Source organism: Atheta coriaria, unplaced genomic scaffold, assembly GCF_025399875.1.
Source record: "Atheta coriaria isolate IRGN ID8LTWV9N9 unplaced genomic scaffold, Caltech_Dcor_3.1 hic_scaffold_2_pilon, whole genome shotgun sequence".
Taxonomy (NCBI): domain Eukaryota; kingdom Metazoa; phylum Arthropoda; class Insecta; order Coleoptera; family Staphylinidae; genus Dalotia; species Dalotia coriaria.
Window position 1 is genome coordinate 3734444 of NW_027045444.1, and position 17601 is coordinate 3752044.

The following is a 17601-nucleotide window of genomic DNA, read 5'->3' on the forward strand; positions in this document are numbered from 1 at the left end:
AATTTCGTTAACATCACACACAATACCAAACGCGACGTCATTTGTAAAGTCACTAGACACCAAATAGAGGGGAATACATTCCACTATTGGTACTTCTAATACCACCAAAGTAACCAAACTACCAACCATGTTTTTAAGTACCAGGTACATATATCATAAAAATAAAACCCCATCTTTACTTGGTTTCAATTTCAATTCATTTCTTTATAAAAATAAGTTTGTACCGTTGTACTTACGAGAATAAACACTTTTAAAACTGAAACACAAACGAACTGATTCCGCTGGCTTGGCGTTTAAATATAGTTTAAATTGTTTCCTGGTTTTGATTCCACATTATACAATTATAATCGAACTAGCCGTAATTTTAAACTAAACGCTATCATCTGCTTCCTTTATTGTTTAAATTCGTACTCGTAATGATTGCCGCCTACCTGCGTCGATCCTTCGACCGCTCATCCCTGCTCCTATCCCGATCACGCGCGTCTTTATCATCATCGCGATGCTTCGGCCGCCGGCTATAACGATCCTTATCACCGCCGCCTGCATCACGATCGTATTTTTTACTGCGCGATTCCTTCTCATCATAACGATCATCTTTATACCGTTCGTATTTATCATAACGGTCGATGTAACGCGAATCGTTGCGGTTTTCACGATCGTTGCTCAGCGAACGACTTTTTCTTCTTTCCCTGAAAGAAAAAATTAAAAAAAAAAAATTAATTATTTATAATAATAATGAAATAATTAATTACCTGTTTTTCCGTTTGTGTGGTGAATTCGACCTGGACCTAGACCTGGAATAACTCCGCCGTTTATGACTTTTCCGTTTGGGTTGCGGTGATCGACTGCGACTCTTATGCTTCTTGCTGCGTTTATGATGTTTATTCGTCGGCGAATGGCTCGCAGATCGACTGCGGCTGTGACTCTTCTTCTCGCTGGTGATTGCAGGCACCACATGACTCCCGCTGCGACTAATAAACCCGCCCCAGGCGTTATGCGCGCCCGTTGTCTTCGCCGTCGTGGTATTATCACTCGACGGTGAGCTATTGTTGTGATTCGGTGTGTTTGTGCCCGAACCGCCTTTCGCTTTCAGTTTGGCGTCCTGGTACTTCCTGCGCAGCTCATCGGCGCGTTTCTCTAGCTCTTCCACGTTGGGTTTGGGGCGATTGTATAAGCGGAGGATGCGGACGCATACGTCGCGGATGTCGCGCTCGCGCACGCCGAAGATCGTATACCAGGCGGGGTTCTTCGGCAGGGGGAGTTTGAGTTTGCGAGCGGTGAGGTAAATGCAGGCGCAGGCGACTGTTTCAGGTTGGTAGCGCACGAAGACATCCGTGCGCAGGGAATCGTTCATGTAGTTCCAGGAGTACTGCATGAGATTCGCGTGGCGTTCCAGGCAGAGGACTTGTAAGTACATTACTATTATCTAAAAACAATAAAAATATATTAAATTATGTTAAGTATTAATCAATTATGGAGCTTGGCTTAGAAAATTACGAAAAAAGTAAGTTTTTCTCACAATTTTTCAGTTTTTTGGACATAAAATCAACAATTTTCGTCAGAATTAAACAAAACTTGTCGTAAACATTAACTATTAAATTGTTTATAAGATTGACTTTGAAATTTTATGTTATCATCATTAATTTCTGAAATATTTGATGTCAAATTTGAAAAAGTGTTAAATATGCTATTTGTTACTATTTTGTTTATAGCGCTTAAAATATTCATGGTATATTAATGAAATTAATAATAATGGTAAAGTATTAGATTATTTATAATATTGTTTTTAAAACTTTCAATTTTTGCTTTTAGTTTTTGAGATATTTAATGTCAAAGTGGAAGATTGCTTCGAAAATTATCAAAAAAGTTAAATAACACAACATTTCAGTTTTTTGGCAATAAAATCAACAATTTTCATAAGATTTAAACAAAACTTGTCATAGACATTAACTATTAAATTGTTTATAAGACTGACTTTGAAATTTTATGTTATCATCATAAATTTCTGAAATATTTGATGTCAAAGTTGAAAAAAATGTTAAATATGCAATTTGTTACTATTTTGTTTATAGCGCTTAAAATATTCATGGTATATTAACGAAATTAATAAGAACTGTAAATTATTAGATTAGTTATAATATAGTTTTTAAAAATTTAAAATTTTGTTACATGTTTTTGAGGTATGTAATGTCAAAGTTGAAGATTACTTCAAAAATTATCGAAAAAAGTTTAATAACAAAGCATTTCAGTTTTTCGGTCATAAAATCAACAATTTTCATCAGATTTAAACTAAACTTGCTATAAAAATTAATTATTAAATTGTTTATAAGACTAATTTTGAATTTTTTCATTACCACCATTAATTCCTGAGATATTTGCAATCAAAGTTGATAATTTTCAGAAATGACGTTAAAGTTAATTTTTGAAAATGTGAAAATCTGTATAAATACCTTATGAGGATGCTTAATATGAACACAAAACCCAAGCTCCTTCAGGATGCGCCGCTCGGCGCTGATGATTTGATTCTTCAGCTGGACGTAGTTCTGATCGAGGATGACCGGCGTGATAGGTCTGCATGTTAAAAACATTCCAAAAACAAACAAGAAGACGACATACTCGTTAGCAAATCACGCACAGTTCTACATAGAAGGATAAATATTCAAAAAAAAACTTCAAACACGTAGTAAAACGTGACTAAAATTCCCGCCCCTTTTCAACAACAACAACGCGTCCTTCTTTGTAAAAACCAACACAAATTACGTATTTAAATAAATGATTGTTCAAGGCATCAAAAAATGGTGGTAATTTTAGTCTGTTTTACACTGAAACCGAAACAAGACCACGAAATCATCTCCGAATCTTAAGGTTTTCTTATCGCAGCAACCGGAGGGTACCACCATTTAATGACTTGTTACAACACATTACCGGATGCATCGGCCTCGCCTCCTCTCGTCTGCGTGCACGTCGTCGTGGTCGGGCCTCGTGGGTTGCTGCGCCTGAAACTCGACTACCGATGCATGATTAATCATTGAATTCGCACACGTACATCATCAACATGAGCTTGGCCCTTGAGCGTGTGTGTGTGACGTCGCCGCCCCGCCCGCCGAGGGGCTAAAAGAATTCAGTATTTCGCTTTGCGCGCTCGCGCGCATTGGGGACTACTCTTTACCAGAGGCCCTAGGCTAACCTCTCGTAGCCTCTGCAAACCAACAACACACATTGAGTACATTTGCGACACCAGCGCCAACCAATAATCAAAAGAATTCAATTAATTAGAATCATATTTGAGGATTGAGGGTATTATACAAAAATATTAACGTTTTTTTTTTTTTGGTTTATGTTTTCGTGGTCTGTTTCTGTTTGGTAAATTTTAGTGTAGGAATAGAATACTCACTTGTTTGAGTTCAATTGGCGTATGTGCGTGAAGACATTGATCACGTGCCGGGCGACGCGTGAAGCTTCTTCGATTTTGGACGCGAGGCACACGCACGCCATCGCCGTCACCTCCACCGGGTGGCGGACAATGCTCCTGGAATAGTAAAAGCGCTGCAGGAGGACTTGTCCAGTCGCCATTGCAACCTAAAAACAAACAAATATTAATCTCCACCAAAAAAACTTCTAGAATAAAACAATACCTGAGGTAGTCTGAGTAAAATGCCCGCAGTTTGAATCAATTCACATCCGTAGATGCGTAGGTCCGTCTCGGTGTCAGCGTCCAGGCCATCCAGCTGCGACGGCGTGGTGGCAAGCTTCTCCTCGGGCAGCAGTAGATTGTTGAGCGTGAGCACGATTTGCCCGTACGCCTTGCCGCCGTTCTTCGCTGCCGTCGCCGCCGGAGTGGTCTGCACGCCGTCCACCTTTGTAGAGCCCATTGCGTCGCCTTCGTTCGCAACACTCTCCGCACAACGCTTTGTGTGTTTATGTAACACGCTTCTTTTAATATTCGTACATTTTGCAAGCAGCGTGTTTGGCTATGCGTTGTGTTGCGTTGCAAATACGTTGAAGAATGATGCGATTTTCAAAATGGCGATGACAAGGTGCGCGCAAACGCCAGTCATTCAACGCAGGCAACTTGTATTACACCAATTGCACAATTTAGTTAATAATTAGCAATAAACAAAGTATTTATACATAAATATAAGATAAATTTAACTACAATATTGTTATTTTTACTAATTTTAAGTTAAAATTTGTTTAAAACGCTAAAATTGATTTAAAATAAATTAAAGTTTATACTATTAGCCACACAGCGCCCCCTAGCGGTAAATTTTAACATCTCTAGTTGTCAACCACTACACCACAAGCAAATTACAAACTTTTTTTGCTTTTAATTACTAATTTTCTACGATTATAATCATTTAATTAACCAAACAACACACACACAGAGAGATATTGTCAAAGCAATCGGTCCTTTAATGTGCTTTCATTTTAGCCCTCCGCCACACAATTTCCGCGTTCAGTGTACTTGTACTGCTCGTGCCGCTAACAAACGTTACTAATTAATTAATAGCTCATCAAGTCACAACAAATCATCGTCTAAGGCCACCGCATCATAAACTTGTGTGTGGTTCGTGTATAGTGTGTGTTTGTGTGGACATTTATAAATAACATTTACAAGTACACATCATAAGTAAAGTATTTCTAACGTAACATATTCTGTTTTTTTTTTAGATTTTCAGCTGGTTCATTCTCATTTGTAAAACGTACGAAAATTATCAATTAATTGTAACATAATCAACATATACAACTAGGTGCTGTGGGTTTAGAGCAGCTTTTGAATGGCGGCGGTCAGTTTATCGACGTTGGCGCCGCTGAACTGGTCGACGACCTCCTTGGCCTTGATGAAGAGGAACGTCGGCATCGACGCAATGTTGTAGTCCTGCGCGAGGTCTTCGCATTCATCAACATCCACCTAAAAAAAAAAACAATAAACAAACATTATTCAATATTTTGATGTATATTGGGTTGCATATAGTAAAGTGGTGGATTTAAATATGGCGCACCTTCAACACGATGATGTTCGGATTGGTCGTGGCCATCTCTTCGAGTTTCGGAGCGATCATCTTGCAGGGACCGCACCACGTGGCGAAGAAATCGACAACGACGAGTTTATCGCCAGCGCTGGCCAGTTTATCATCGAAGTCTTCCTGAAAATCGAACACAATCATCATAATGACACAACGCATAAATTTTTAAGTGTGAAACACTCCAATTAATTGCTGTATGCTGGGTTGCCTATGTGACGCGGCGTGGAAACATTGATAAAATCGCGAAATATTGAATTATGTGATTGTTGGAATGGCAGAAACGTGGGAAGTCGACCTTGGTGGGCGACGCAATGCGCATTACGAGCATTATTTCCCAACTCCTAAGGCAATGCTAATAACTAAACCGTGTTGCACTGTCAGCCTGCTATCAAATTATCAGTAGACAAACTGATATCGTCTGTAACCGCCTGCGGCACTTCGATAACACACGAATCATGCATGTTCATTCTCGAATTTTTCCGTTATGATGAATCAAAATCCTTTCACAATGCGTCAGCTATGACTCGCAGGCGTTATTCACAGCAACGCGTTCTTTCAAGGTTACGTTGCAGGTTAGCGGCACACACGGCCGCCCCGCATTTGTTGAATAGTTATCGATTTTATGCGCCGCCGCGTGATTAGAAAAACCAAGATGGCGAGCGCAAACAAAACGCGCGTGCGACGGCGGCGGCGGCGTGTTTGAATTTGGCGTGCGTGAATGCAACACTCACTTTGTCTTTGATGTGGATCGACATGTCTGCGGCTGTGGTCTTGGCGTACCGGAAGTGCGAGCGTGAGGCGGTGTGGCGGTGCGCAGGTATTACGTGTGCACACGAAGGCTTCGAGATGTCGACTGGCGCGGCGTTGTGCCGCTTAAATTCAAGCGTATTTATATAACCGACGCGCGCGCATGCGTGTTGTAGTGCTTGCAACGACAACCAGCGGCATGAAATTGTTCGTTTCGAACGAAAAGAATTGTGCAAAGAGAATGCCAAGCTATGAGGAATGATGCAATCGATGTCAATAAATAAATTAACAGCGTAAATTATTTAAATGTTGCAAATTGTTAGTGGCTTGTGTTTTGGAAGTGAATTGTGTGTTGCCTACGGTTGAATTTTAGCAATATTTTGTTTTTGTTACTTTAACAGCGTATAACTTTGTTAATATTAATGATAATTAAACTCTGTTTGAAGCAAAACACGCAGAATTTAATTGTTTATCAATTTACTTTTTGAAAAATCAAAATATTTTGATATTTGATATGTAAAAAAGCAAAAATATCAAAAAATTAAAATTTTGTACTTATTTTTATATAACCTGAACTTTAAAAGCTTGTAACTTTGTTAATAATAATGATAATTAAATTCTGTTTGAAGCAAAACACGCAGAATTTAATTATTTATCAACTTACTTTTTGAAAAATCAAAATATTTTAATATTTGATGTGTAAAAAAGCAAAAATATCAAAGAAATAAAATTTTGTACTTATTTTATATAAACTCAACTTTAAAAGCTTGTAACTTTGTTAATAATCATTAAAATTAAAAACTGTTTGAACTAAAATACGCAGAATTTAATCCTCTTTCAGATTATGTTTAAAAAATCTCAAAATATTTCAATACTTTCTTCCCAAACAACAAAAATGTAACAAAAATCAATCTAATGATCAAAATTTCAACTCCTAACATTATCACTTAATAACTCTCTTAATAATTATCAAAATTACCAAACATACATTGCAAAACACGTGAAATTTAATCATCTTCCATGAAACACTTAAAAATTTTCAAATACCTCAACACTCCCGCTGTTATTAATCAAAAACCAAACAAGCAACACACCTGCCGCGTCTAAATATTGACTCAACCGGCGCAAGATAAGAAAAAAACACATACACGCCGCAAATAATTTCCTAAAAACATTATTGATATTGATCCGGAGAAATTTAATTCCGAGTCAATATTTAACACACACACACATACGCCGCCAGTAAACAAATTAATCTGAGAGCGATGCATGCTGATGATAAAACAACGAGTATTCATACCGGTGCGCCGGTTATCGATTTTCCGGCGGCAGTGGCAGCGGAGGCGGTCAAGGCGGCGCCAGTGCCGCCGCCGGCAGCCGCAGTCGGAAGATGGACGGCGGGCTGTCACGTGTCGCCCGCATCGCCGACGAGGCGGACGCCGGCCTCGAGTATCACATCAAGTTCCCCACGTCCAAGTACAATGACTACGTCTTCGTGGTGGACGAGGACCGGCTGCCGGTGGTGTTGCTCTTCGGCTGGGCGGGTTGCCAGGATAAATATCTCGCCAAGTATTCGAGGATCTACGAGGAGCGAGGGTGAGCGCAGTATTTGCACGGTGATTCAATTATTGATGCGTTCGTATCGATTTTGCGGATGTTTTGGTTGCGTGGGTGTGTGTGCGTTGGTAACGGCGGCGGATTGTTGTTGGTTGGAGGTGTTTTGTTGTAATAATAGCGGTGGACACTTGTCTGCAGCGGCTATAAATAGATTCGTGATGGAAATCGATGTGCAAGTTGAAAGTTTCATTAAGTTGGCACCCAGTGAGTTTAATAGGTCGTTACTGTGAAAGTACAGGGTTGGAATTAATTTTGTTTAGTGGAGAATGTAGGTGATTATGTCCGGAATTATAGTAGAGTTTGATTTTTACATTGGTAGATTAAATTCGTTAAAAATTTAATGAAAAATTAAGAAAATTTGGGAAAAAATTTGATTTTTTTGTTGTGTTAACTTTAACACTCTGTATCTCTGTTGATATTCGCTTAAATTTTATTTTGTTTTTACAAGTTTGTTAGGAATTTAATTCTTTATCATAATATTTTTAAAATTATGAAATATCATTAAAACTTTGGGAGTTATTAACAAAAAACTAAAATAAAACATTTTTTTACACCAAAAAAATTGTTTGAACTTTAACTTCTTGTATTTTTGTAAATATTCATCAAAATTGAATTATTTTTTTACTAAACCGTCGATAATTTATCTCTTTATTATAATCAGTTTAAATACTTCGAAAAGTATTACCGAATATTTTGTTATAAGCAAAAGTGTGTCATATTTCATTGGCGAAAGTGTAAAAATTATTTTTACACACAAAATTCATTATAACTTCTAAAGTATTTATCTAAATTTAAAATTCTGTTCACTAAAATATCCGCAATTTAATTCTTTATAACCTTGCTTTTTGAATTTTGGAAAATTATTAATATTTACCTAGTTATTTAACAAAAACATTGAGTTTACGCGCAACTTCGCTCTGTATTAAGCAGTATTTAACCTAGGCAACCAGTCTAGCAGCTTATACGCTTACCCTTCACCAACATTAGAAATTAATGTTTTTTCTCTTTTAAATACAGATTAATCACCCTACGTTACATAGTCCCTATAAAATACCTGTTATGGAAGCGTTACCATGTGATCCGCATCGGACAGAAACTAGTCAAGCTCCTCTACGACCTCAACTTCGACGGCCACCCTATAATCGTCCACTGCTTCTCCAATGGCGGCGCATTTCTCTACCAGAACTTCTCCATGGCGTTAGAAAACACTCCTAAACAAATACAAGTATGTAACATCACAATATGGCGGAGTTGACATAAAAAAAACTTAACCTTACCTTGTTATATGATGTTTTCTAGGTTAAAGGCGTCATTTTCGATTCGAGCCCCGGCCGCCGCCGCATGTTGAGTCTCTACAAAGCAATCTCGGCCATCTTGGGTGGCAACTGTCTGTACAACACGACGATGTCGTTCCTCTTCACGTTCTTCTGCTCGATGATCTGGCTGTGGGAGGTCGCGCAGAAATACATCGGCGGTGCGGAGCGCGACCTGGTGGCTGATCCCTTCGATCGTCTTCGCACTGAACCGCACGCATGGCCACAGCATTTCATATACTCCGAGGCGGATGATCTCATATCGCACAAGGTAGGCAACACACAATACACCAAAATGCAATACTTACTTTTATTTGGCGGACTGTTGTGTTTGTAGGACGTGGAAACTTTCATCCGGCATCGTGAGAGTATCGGGATACGTGTGAGCGCACTGCGGTACAAATCCAGTCCGCACGTGAAGCACCTCAGCCATCACAAGGAGAGCTACGAAGCGAGCGTGCTCGCGTTCGCGAACGAATGTCTACGTGACGCCGACATGAACGACGAAGTACGCCTGGCGCCCCCTAGCGACGGCGCAACGTAATCAATTATTGAAACTGTTTCTTGTTACTATAGTGATATAAATATTAAACGTACACAAAATACTAAACTAAACAAAATAAAAAATCGGGCGGAGCTTAAACATTTACAACCCACGTGCGTTTGTTTCATTTAATACATTTTACCCCAACTAAAAAAATTATATGATATATAATGTGTAATTTTGGTTGCCTACCTTAATTGTGTAAGTATCAAGGTTAATGGATCAACAAATTTATTTGTTTTAGTTAAATCGAGCGTAATTCAAACATTAATTAATCCGATTTAATGACGGGGAGTTTACTAGCATCAATGGTAAACTGCTTGGGTTGTTCAGTAGTCGAGGAAGAGTCATCCTTGCCCATTTCCGCCAAAATATCCGCAAACTCACTCTTATTATCAGCATTGTCATTATTTTCTGCAGCTGTAGTTGCTGCAGCTGTTGTTGGTGGCGCTGATGTCGTTGTGCTTGTCGTCGCCGTAGTAGTAGTAGATTTACTCTTACTCGGACGTTTCACACTCCTATAATTACCGTTCATAGAGGGCGGTGGTGGTTTATTATAGTCCATCTTAGGAAAACCTTTCCTTGTCACTTTCTGCTTTTTAATTTTCGCAGGTTTCTCCACAGCGCAGCCTTTGTCATCATCTTCAACATCCCCACAATCATCACCATCATCTTCAGTAAGAATCTTCCTTGTAATCAGCGGAACAGATGCATCGTCTTCTTCTTCATCTTCACCGGCATCAATCGCAACAGGAATAGGTTGAGTAATCGAACCGATCGAAGCTAACCTTGAACCCGGTGACGTGTCCATCTCAGTGATCGACGCATTGATTGCATCTACAGTTGCCTGTAAGTGACCCAACCTATACAATATAATCGTGAGTAAGTCTTTCATCTGCGGATCTGTTGTAGGGGGCGCTGTGTAACGCGGATAGTTTCTCCTTGGCAAACGTGTATAACGGGCTGCATATGGAATATTATCTAACAACAGACACAGTTTATATTGAAGTTTAAAGCGTAACATGGGTAATACTTACTGTATCCGCGTTGAATCAACGTAGAGGGCGCTTGGGATATGCGCAGTGGCTGCCATCGTTGAAAAATCCGCTCGGAGTCAACCAGCACCAGCACAGTGAGTAACAATATCGATGCGAGGGTAGTCGCGGCCATTTTGCGTTGTGTGTGCGAGATTGCACGAAGCTGTAGCTCAACTATCGTCCGCGCACAGCATCTCCGGTCCACATCCGTTCTTCACCCACGTACATGTCAGACTGTGAAATTTATTATTGGGCGCGCAGTAAAAATCGCAATTAAATTTTAATCGCCATCGGCCACGCCAGAAACCCAGCAATTGATTATTCATCCTCGGTGGTTACGAGTATTAATAAACATATTCCAACTATGTCAATTTCCTAAGTGGATAAGATATTAATTCGCGCGTGATGCAGTTTAGTACAATTTAGTGGATAATTAATGAATTGATTAATAATTGTTTGTGTCTTAATAGACGCGTAGAAATTATTGGTAGATATTGGTTGCTAGAGCGTGGTAATTATTAATATATAAGTTAATTGTTTTTTTTTAATCAGCGCCTGTAAATATGAATATTTATTGTCGCTTTGTTTGCGCGCGGCGTGAAAATGCGCGGGCGTTAATCGATGTCGAGTTTTTTGAATGTGCCCTCGACGCCGAATAAGTCGCCGGCGTTTTTCGGCTTGCCGGGGCGCTGGGATTCGTCGACGCGTTTTTTTTCTTCGGAGGAGAAAAAGGCGGTGTTTGATTCGAGGCGTTTTCTTTGATTGGCTGAAAAAAGAGAAGAATATAAGAATTAAAATGCAAATAATTTCTTTGCTAAAATTGATAGGAAAATAAAATTGGTGTTAGGTTATTAAGAATTTAATTGTGGATTTAATACAAAAAGAAATTTTGAAATATTTTGAATAGTTTTTGAGTTATTTGAGAAAAACCGTGGAAAATCAGTCAAAACTAATTGATAAGTTAATCAAAACTTTAAATGCTCATAACTTTTTTGTTTTTTAGGTTAAAACGTTCAAAACTATATCAAAACATGCAGAATTTAAGTCTTTACTAAAATATCTATTAAAACTTCATTGAATTTTACTGGATAATTGTTTAATTTTAGTTTTTATGAAAAAAAATTGTCTTTCTTAACCTCAAAACACAAAAATGCGCATAACTTTTTTGTTTTTTAGGTTAAAACGATCAAAATACCATCAAAACATACAGAATTTAATCCTTTACTAACATTCATACTTAAACATACCAAAATGTTATTGTATATTTGTTTAAATTCAGTTTTTACTAAAAAAAATTATCGTTTTTTACCTGAAATTACCAAAATGCTCATAACTTTTTTGTTTTTTGACTTAAATCGTTCAAAATACTATCAAAATATGCAGAATTTAATACTTTACCTATATATCTACCCAAACATAACAAAATTTTATCATAAAATTGTTTAATAACAATTTTTACTAAAAATTCATCAATGAAAACTTTAATCGCTCATAACTTTTTAGTTTTTTAAGTTAGAACATTGAAAATACCATGAAAAGACGCAGAATATAATCCTCTACCAACATTTATAAATAACCACAACAAAGTTTTGCAATATAATGGTTAAATTTCACTTTTTCCTTCAAAAATTCTTCTTTTCACCATTACCTAACCCCAAAAACCCAAAATTCCCTAAATTTCTCACCAAAAATATCCGCTAGAGGGCCGCCATCACCCCCACACTCCTTGGGCAAACAATCCTTGGGAATATGCTTAAATATTGTCTCATTACTCCCGTAATGCACATATAACTGCTCCTGCAGTTCTTTCTTCATGAACGGTTTCACTAATCCGAGTATTTTGTCCATGAATGACACTCCGTTGACGTAATGAAAGCCTTTGAGTCGGAAGGGCAGCGCATCTTGCAGATAATACAGGTATTTCTTAACAGATATGACGCCTGTCTTCAATATGTGCATTAAAGTGGTCCCTTCGACGTCCACGATGATAACATGGCCGTCATAACAGCCGAATTCATGCAGTTGCAGAGATGCAATCATGTCAAACACTTTGATTGCAGCGTTGAAGTTGTAGAAGTCGGGGTTTGTGTTGTTGAGACGGGCGTAGAAGATAATTTCATTTTTTGGGGTTGTTTTTGGTAATACGCAGATAGATCTAAGTGAAAAAGTAGTAAAAATTAATAAAATAATAAGAAATAGACTAAAATTTTATGTTTTTTAGTAATATTTGGATATTTAACAATAATATAATAATAAAATTAATATGCAATTATAAAGGATTTAATTGTGAACTTAATGCAAAAAACATATTTGAAATATCTTGATTAGTTTTTGAGTTATTTAGGAAAAACTATGGAAAATCACTCAATCATTTCATCAATCAAAATTTCAAACGCTCATAACTTTTTTGTTTTTACGATTACAACAGTTAAAATACTATCAAAATATGCAGAATTTTATTCTTTTCCATGCTATCTACTCAAACATAATTATATTTTGCGGTATAAACGTTTAATTTAAGTTTTAACTAAAAATGATGATGTTTTAACCTCAAAACACAAAAATGCTCATAACTTTTTTGTTTTTTGAACTATAACTTTCAAAATAGCATCAAAACATGCAGAATTTAATGCTTTACCAGAATATCTAACCAAACATAACAAAATTTAATTCTAAAACTGTCAAATTACAATTTTTACTAAAAAATGTGTCAATCATAACTTTAAACACTCTTAACTTTTTTGGTTTTCAAGTTAAAACATTGAAAATACCATCAAATCATTCAGAATTTAATGCTTTACCTAAATATATACTCAAACATTACTAAATATATTGGTATAATTGTTTAATTTTAACGTTTACTAAAAATGTCACTCTTTTAACCTCAAAATACAAAAATGCTCATAACTTTTTTGTTTTTCGGACTAAAACATTGAAATAACCAGCAAAACATGAAAAATTTAATCCTTTACCTAAATATATACCTGCATGTTACTAAATTTTATTGTATAATTGCTTAAATTTGGTTTTTAATATAAAAAACTCGTTTTTAACCTCAAATTAGTGAAATGCTCATAACTTTTTTGTTTTTTTGACTAAAACCTTCAAAATTACATCAAAACATGCAGAATTTAATGCTTTACCAGAATATCTAACTGAGCATAACAAAATTTTATTCTAAAACTGTCAAATTACAAGTTTTACTAAAAAATGTGTCAATCAAAACTTTAAACGCTCATAACTTTTTTGTTTTTCAAGTTATAACGTTCAAAATACCAGCAAAATATGCAAAATTTAATGCCTTACCTAAATATATACTAAATTTTATTGTATAATTGCTTAAATTTGGTTTTTAATATAAAAAACATCGTTTTTAACCTCAAATTAGTGAACTGCTCATAACTTTTTTGTTTTTCAAGTTATAACCTTCAAAATATCACCAAAATATGCAGAATTTAATGCTTTACCAAAATATATACCTAAACATAACCAAATCTCATGGTATAATTGCTTAAATTCAATTTTTAACTAAAAATATCACTGAACATAACCTCAAAACCCTCAACCCATGCAAAATACGCCCAAAACGCTCATAATGTTTATGTTTTCCCATTAAAATCATTAAAAATATGAAAACCCACTCAGATTCACTCAATAAAAATGAAAATAAACAAAAACAACATCCACATAAATACCCAATGTGATTATTTTTATAAACCAATATTCATATTATGTTGTTCCCATGAACAACGTGTTACCTCCACACCCCACGCACCGCTTTTTCCTGCGCAATTTTCCACGCACCATAAACATTTACAATCGGCCATCAAGCATGACGGCAGTGGACGCAGTGATAAACTGAATGCAACTCACACAGCGTCCAAGATCGCCTGGATCTCCCTCGATTCCGGGTTGCAATTCGCAAAGAACTCCGGACAATGCGTGCGACACGTGTAATGATTATCAATACACTCTTTCGCCGCTTGATTACTGCCGTAGCAGCTGTGCAGGAACAACGCCGCTTCCAATTCGCTGAGTTTCGGTAAATGTGGTTGCATACATGTCCATTCCAGCAGGGATAACACATCGGCTTTCTTCAGACTTGAATTACACTTGTACTGATCTTCTACATCAGCGTATTTTAACATTTTGAGATGAATTTTATGTTTTTGTTGAGTTGTAGCTTGGTTGTTGTGTGTTTGACGGATGATTTAGTAACTAAAACAGAATTTTCGTGTGTCGAATGTTTTATGTCTGCAAATGGCCGCCTCAAGGTGATTCCTATGATGACCGACAGGTTTTTTTTTCGTGTTGCGTGTGTAGATGACTTTCGGTTCGAGTTTTTACTCTTCGCTTGCTTCTAACGGTGATTATTGCGTAATGTATACACGCACCGGCAATCAGTGCACTAATTACAGTTATACAATGTGAAATTATGTCAAAATTGTTTTGGTTTTACATAACAAGGTCGTGATTGGCATCTCGATGAGTTTTTGATTGCAAATTACCAATGCGGATGTAATCTTGTTGGTTGTAAAATGCGCTTATCATTTTCACGCTGTGTTTGCGCATGACATGCGCGGTTTTGTTTTGAAAAACGTGAAAAATTGTATGTGGTACGTGTTTTTTGAGTGTTGGATGTGAATCAATATGTTTTTGTTGGATTTTCATGGTGATAAATGTTGGTTTTATGCGGGTGGTTATCGTGAATGTGTATAGTGGGTTGCTGACATTTATTAACCTATTATTCAGATAGAATTTTTTGTTTTTTGTTGTTTTTTAGGTAAAAATGGAATTTTCTGATGTTATTTTGTGTTTTAACACTGGTTGCATGCTGTTTTCTTTCACAGTTTGTTTAAAAGTTGTGATTTTACAGTTTTGAGGCAATATTTATGCAGTTTTGCGTCGCTCATTCAATTATTTCATCAATCAAAACTTTAATCGCTCATAACTTTTTTGTTTTTTAGATTAAAACAATGAAAATACCATCAAAACATGCAAAATTTAATCCTTCTCTAAAATATATACCCAAACGTACCTAAATTTAATGGTAATTTCAATTTTACTAAAAATATCATCATTCTTAACCTCTAATCACAAAAATGCTTATAACTTTTTTGTTTTTTGCATTAAAACATTGAAAATACCATCAAAACATGCAGAATTTAATCCTTTACCAATATATGTACTTAAATGTTACTAAATTTTACTGTATAGTTGTTTAATTTAGGTGTTTACTAAAAATATCATAATTTGTAACCTCAAATCACTAAAATGCTCATAACTTTTTTGTTTTTCGGATTAAAACATTGAAATAACCAGCAAAACGTGCAAAATTTAATCCTTTACCTAAATGTATATCTAAAAACAACTAAATTTCATTGTATAATTGTTTAAATTCAGTTTTTACTAAGAATATCACCTATCTTAACCTCAAAACACTAAAACCTCCAAAATAGAATATTTCACGCAGTTTTTCAATGTTTTAGGTAGTTTTTGAGTAATTTAATAAAACCTGAGTATAATTACTCAATCATTGCATCAATCACAACTTTACACACTCATAACTTCCTTGTTTTTGCAATTAAAACGTTCAAAATCTTTCAAAATTAAACCAAAACTTAATTTTAAGATAATATTTTCAATTCTAAAGCTAATTGCGTGCTGTATGATAGTTTTCCTTGTACCAATCAACTGTTTCCTTCACAGCTTGTTGAAAAGGTGTGAATTTGAAGTCTGGACAATACTTTCGCAGTTTTCCATTGCTAGCAGTCTTCTTAAACTGTCCATCTGCTTTGGAAGTATCAAAAACCAACTCTCCTTGATACCCAAACGCGCTGGCGATTGTTTCAGCTGCGTTCTTGATTGTTATCTCATCCGATTCATCAACTAACACAACAAAACACATAAAATTACTAAAAATTTACTTATTTTGATTGAATTTTCGACTAATACCTGATAATATTATTGGATCTATCTCTTGATACTCTCTCAACACCCAAACAAACAATCTTGCTAGATCCTTGCTGTAAATAAACTGTCGCAGAGGTTTTCCTGATCCCATCACAGTGAAACTCTCGCCGCCATTTTGTATGGTGTTGTACATACGATGCATTAAACCAGGAATAACGTGTGAGGATTGCGGATTGAAGTTATCATGCGGGCCGAATATGTTGCAGGGTATCACTGCGGTGAATTGACAGCCGTGTTGTTCGTGATAAGCGCGATTTGCGACGTCTATCATGCGTTTCGCGTAGCTGTAACCAAAGTTACTCGGATGTGGAGGACCTAAATGCACCATTTCCTCAGTGATGGGATATGTTACTTTGTCGGGGAAGACACAGGTGGATAGGCATGATACTACTTTGGATACTTTACACTCGAAACTCGCTTGGAGGATGTTGTTATTCATGTCTAGATTGCTTTTCTGAAACAAATTGGTGAAAATTATTAAAACAATGTAAGTTATGATCGTTTTTTGTAAATTACTCAAAAACTATAAAAGATATAATGATAATTATTGTATGGTTTGTTCCCTATTAAATTTTACACCTAATAATGTAAAATATATAAAGTTTTATAGAATATTTTAAAAGTTATAAACGAAATTCAAAGCAAAGTGACATATGAGTATATGCGCCTTGCAAGTAGGCAACCAAAACTACAGCTTTTATAATACGAATAAAAATAGAGAAAATACTTACAAAAAAGTCCAAATTATGTGACATATTCTGAAACAAGCCACCAACCATTGCAGCAAGATGTATCACATGTGTAGGCTTGTGTTTTTGAAACAATTGCAGAGTTTCTTCATAATTACTGCAAAAATAATAACATCTAAACACAATTGGGTCACAATATTATAAGTTTTACCACAAATTTGCATCTTTACTGCTTAAAAACACCCATTTTTCACCTTCTACTGGATTGCTTTCAATTAATTCTCGTATGGCACTGCCAACAAGCCCACTGCCTCCCGTTACAAGCACAATCATCTTGGAAACTGCAAGAAATTTGTGTTTTTTAAGTGAAAGAAATGATTAAATTACTTTTAAGAGAATAATACTGACATATGGGAGTAGTATGGTAATAGAGGTTAATATATTATACTTCTATTTACATTATCTTATCATTTACCTGCGTATTTAATGAAAATTTAACTAATTGTTGAGTATTTATATAGAACAGCTGGTGGCCAATGTGTAGAATAAGCTGCCTACTTTCCGGCGTAAATTTTAATGCATATATATTGAGTAGAGGGCGCTACATGTACTAATTTACAAATAAATTAAATTTTTATTGTTTACAATTGAATT

The 17601-nt window shown here is 36.0% G+C and overlaps 5 protein-coding genes across 7 annotated transcripts; 1 reads left to right on the plus strand and 4 right to left on the minus strand.

Annotated features, from left to right (window-relative positions):
• Positions 1 to 174: 174 nt before the first annotated feature.
• Positions 175 to 4025, minus strand: LOC135803461 (cyclin-L1). Its single transcript, XM_065317080.1, has 5 exons — positions 3636 to 4025; positions 3395 to 3579; positions 2451 to 2571; positions 753 to 1426; positions 175 to 689 (listed from the first exon to the last, which is right to left on the minus strand). The coding sequence occupies exons 1-5, from the start codon at positions 3870 to 3872 to the stop codon at positions 428 to 430; spliced, it is 1479 nt and encodes a 492-aa protein (XP_065173152.1). The 5' UTR covers positions 3873 to 4025; the 3' UTR covers positions 175 to 427.
• Positions 4026 to 4390: 365 nt separating this feature from the next.
• On the minus strand, positions 4391 to 5919 carry Trx2 (Thioredoxin 2). Of its 2 annotated transcripts, XM_065317083.1 has the most exons (3): positions 5759 to 5919; positions 5004 to 5147; positions 4391 to 4912 (listed from the first exon to the last, which is right to left on the minus strand). In XM_065317083.1, the coding sequence occupies exons 1-3, from the start codon at positions 5780 to 5782 to the stop codon at positions 4763 to 4765; spliced, it is 318 nt and encodes a 105-aa protein (XP_065173155.1). In that variant the 5' UTR covers positions 5783 to 5919; the 3' UTR covers positions 4391 to 4762. The 2 variants fall into 2 exon arrangements, with proteins under 2 accessions (XP_065173155.1, XP_065173154.1); XM_065317082.1 differs by lacking the exon at positions 5759 to 5919 and having other exon boundaries at positions 5004 to 5186.
• Positions 5920 to 7089: 1170 nt separating this feature from the next.
• LOC135798233 (transmembrane protein 53-A) lies at positions 7090 to 9360 on the plus strand. The gene is made up of 4 exons (XM_065311010.1): positions 7090 to 7370; positions 8409 to 8616; positions 8691 to 8975; positions 9042 to 9360. The coding sequence occupies exons 1-4, from the start codon at positions 7165 to 7167 to the stop codon at positions 9246 to 9248; spliced, it is 906 nt and encodes a 301-aa protein (XP_065167082.1). The 5' UTR covers positions 7090 to 7164; the 3' UTR covers positions 9249 to 9360.
• Positions 9361 to 9462: 102 nt separating this feature from the next.
• LOC135798242 (alpha-tocopherol transfer protein-like) lies at positions 9463 to 15343 on the minus strand. The gene is made up of 4 exons (XM_065311023.1): positions 14159 to 15343; positions 11971 to 12440; positions 10286 to 11051; positions 9463 to 10229 (listed from the first exon to the last, which is right to left on the minus strand). Exons 1-3 carry the CDS (start codon positions 14431 to 14433, stop codon positions 10900 to 10902), a joined length of 897 nt encoding a protein of 298 aa, XP_065167095.1. The 5' UTR covers positions 14434 to 15343; the 3' UTR covers positions 9463 to 10229; positions 10286 to 10899.
• A 257-nt stretch (positions 15344 to 15600) lies between these two features.
• Gmer (GDP-L-fucose synthase-like protein) lies at positions 15601 to 17549 on the minus strand. Of its 2 annotated transcripts, none has more exons than XM_065310990.1 (5): positions 17423 to 17549; positions 17159 to 17288; positions 16990 to 17104; positions 16241 to 16712; positions 15601 to 16174 (listed from the first exon to the last, which is right to left on the minus strand). In XM_065310990.1, exons 2-5 carry the CDS (start codon positions 17278 to 17280, stop codon positions 15939 to 15941), a joined length of 945 nt encoding a protein of 314 aa, XP_065167062.1. In that variant the 5' UTR covers positions 17281 to 17288; positions 17423 to 17549; the 3' UTR covers positions 15601 to 15938. The 2 variants fall into 2 exon arrangements, with proteins under 2 accessions (XP_065167062.1, XP_065167072.1); XM_065311000.1 differs by having other exon boundaries at positions 17356 to 17549.
• Between the last annotated feature and the right edge of the window lie 52 nt (positions 17550 to 17601).

Excerpts from the sequence above, each read along its gene's own strand:
- LOC135803461 (XM_065317080.1), bottom strand. The coding sequence starts at position 3,872 with ATGGGCTCTACAAAGGTGGACGGCGTGCAGACCACTCCGGCGGCGACG. Across the intron at positions 2,572-3,394 it reads CGCCAATTGAACTCAAACAA|ACCTATCACGCCGGTCATCC; the intron begins GTGAGTATTCTA and ends TTTAACATGCAG. Across the intron at positions 690-752 it reads CCACACAAACGGAAAAACAG|GGAAAGAAGAAAAAGTCGTT; the intron begins GTAATTAATTAT and ends TTTTTCTTTCAG.
- Gmer (XM_065310990.1), bottom strand. The coding sequence starts at position 17,280 with ATGATTGTGCTTGTAACGGGAGGCAGTGGGCTTGTTGGCAGTGCCATA. Across the intron at positions 17,105-17,158 it reads AGTAAAGATGCAAATTTGTG|TAATTATGAAGAAACTCTGC; the intron begins GTAAAACTTATA and ends TTATTTTTGCAG. Across the intron at positions 16,713-16,989 it reads CACATAATTTGGACTTTTTT|AAAAGCAATCTAGACATGAA; the intron begins GTAAGTATTTTC and ends AATTTGTTTCAG.
- LOC135798233 (XM_065311010.1), top strand. The coding sequence starts at position 7,165 with ATGGACGGCGGGCTGTCACGTGTCGCCCGCATCGCCGACGAGGCGGAC. Across the intron at positions 7,371-8,408 it reads AGGATCTACGAGGAGCGAGG|ATTAATCACCCTACGTTACA; the intron begins GTGAGCGCAGTA and ends TTTTAAATACAG. Across the intron at positions 8,976-9,041 it reads ATGATCTCATATCGCACAAG|GACGTGGAAACTTTCATCCG; the intron begins GTAGGCAACACA and ends TTGTGTTTGTAG.
- LOC135798242 (XM_065311023.1), bottom strand. The coding sequence starts at position 14,433 with ATGTTAAAATACGCTGATGTAGAAGATCAGTACAAGTGTAATTCAAGT. Across the intron at positions 12,441-14,158 it reads CAGGCGATCTTGGACGCTGT|ATCTATCTGCGTATTACCAA; the intron begins GTGAGTTGCATT and ends TTTTTCACTTAG. Across the intron at positions 11,052-11,970 it reads CCCTCTAGCGGATATTTTTG|CCAATCAAAGAAAACGCCTC; the intron begins GTGAGAAATTTA and ends CTCTTTTTTCAG.
- Trx2 (XM_065317082.1), bottom strand. The coding sequence starts at position 5,186 with ATGCGTTGTGTCATTATGATGATTGTGTTCGATTTTCAGGAAGACTTC. Across the intron at positions 4,913-5,003 it reads CGAACATCATCGTGTTGAAG|GTGGATGTTGATGAATGCGA; the intron begins GTGCGCCATATT and ends TTTTTTTTTTAG.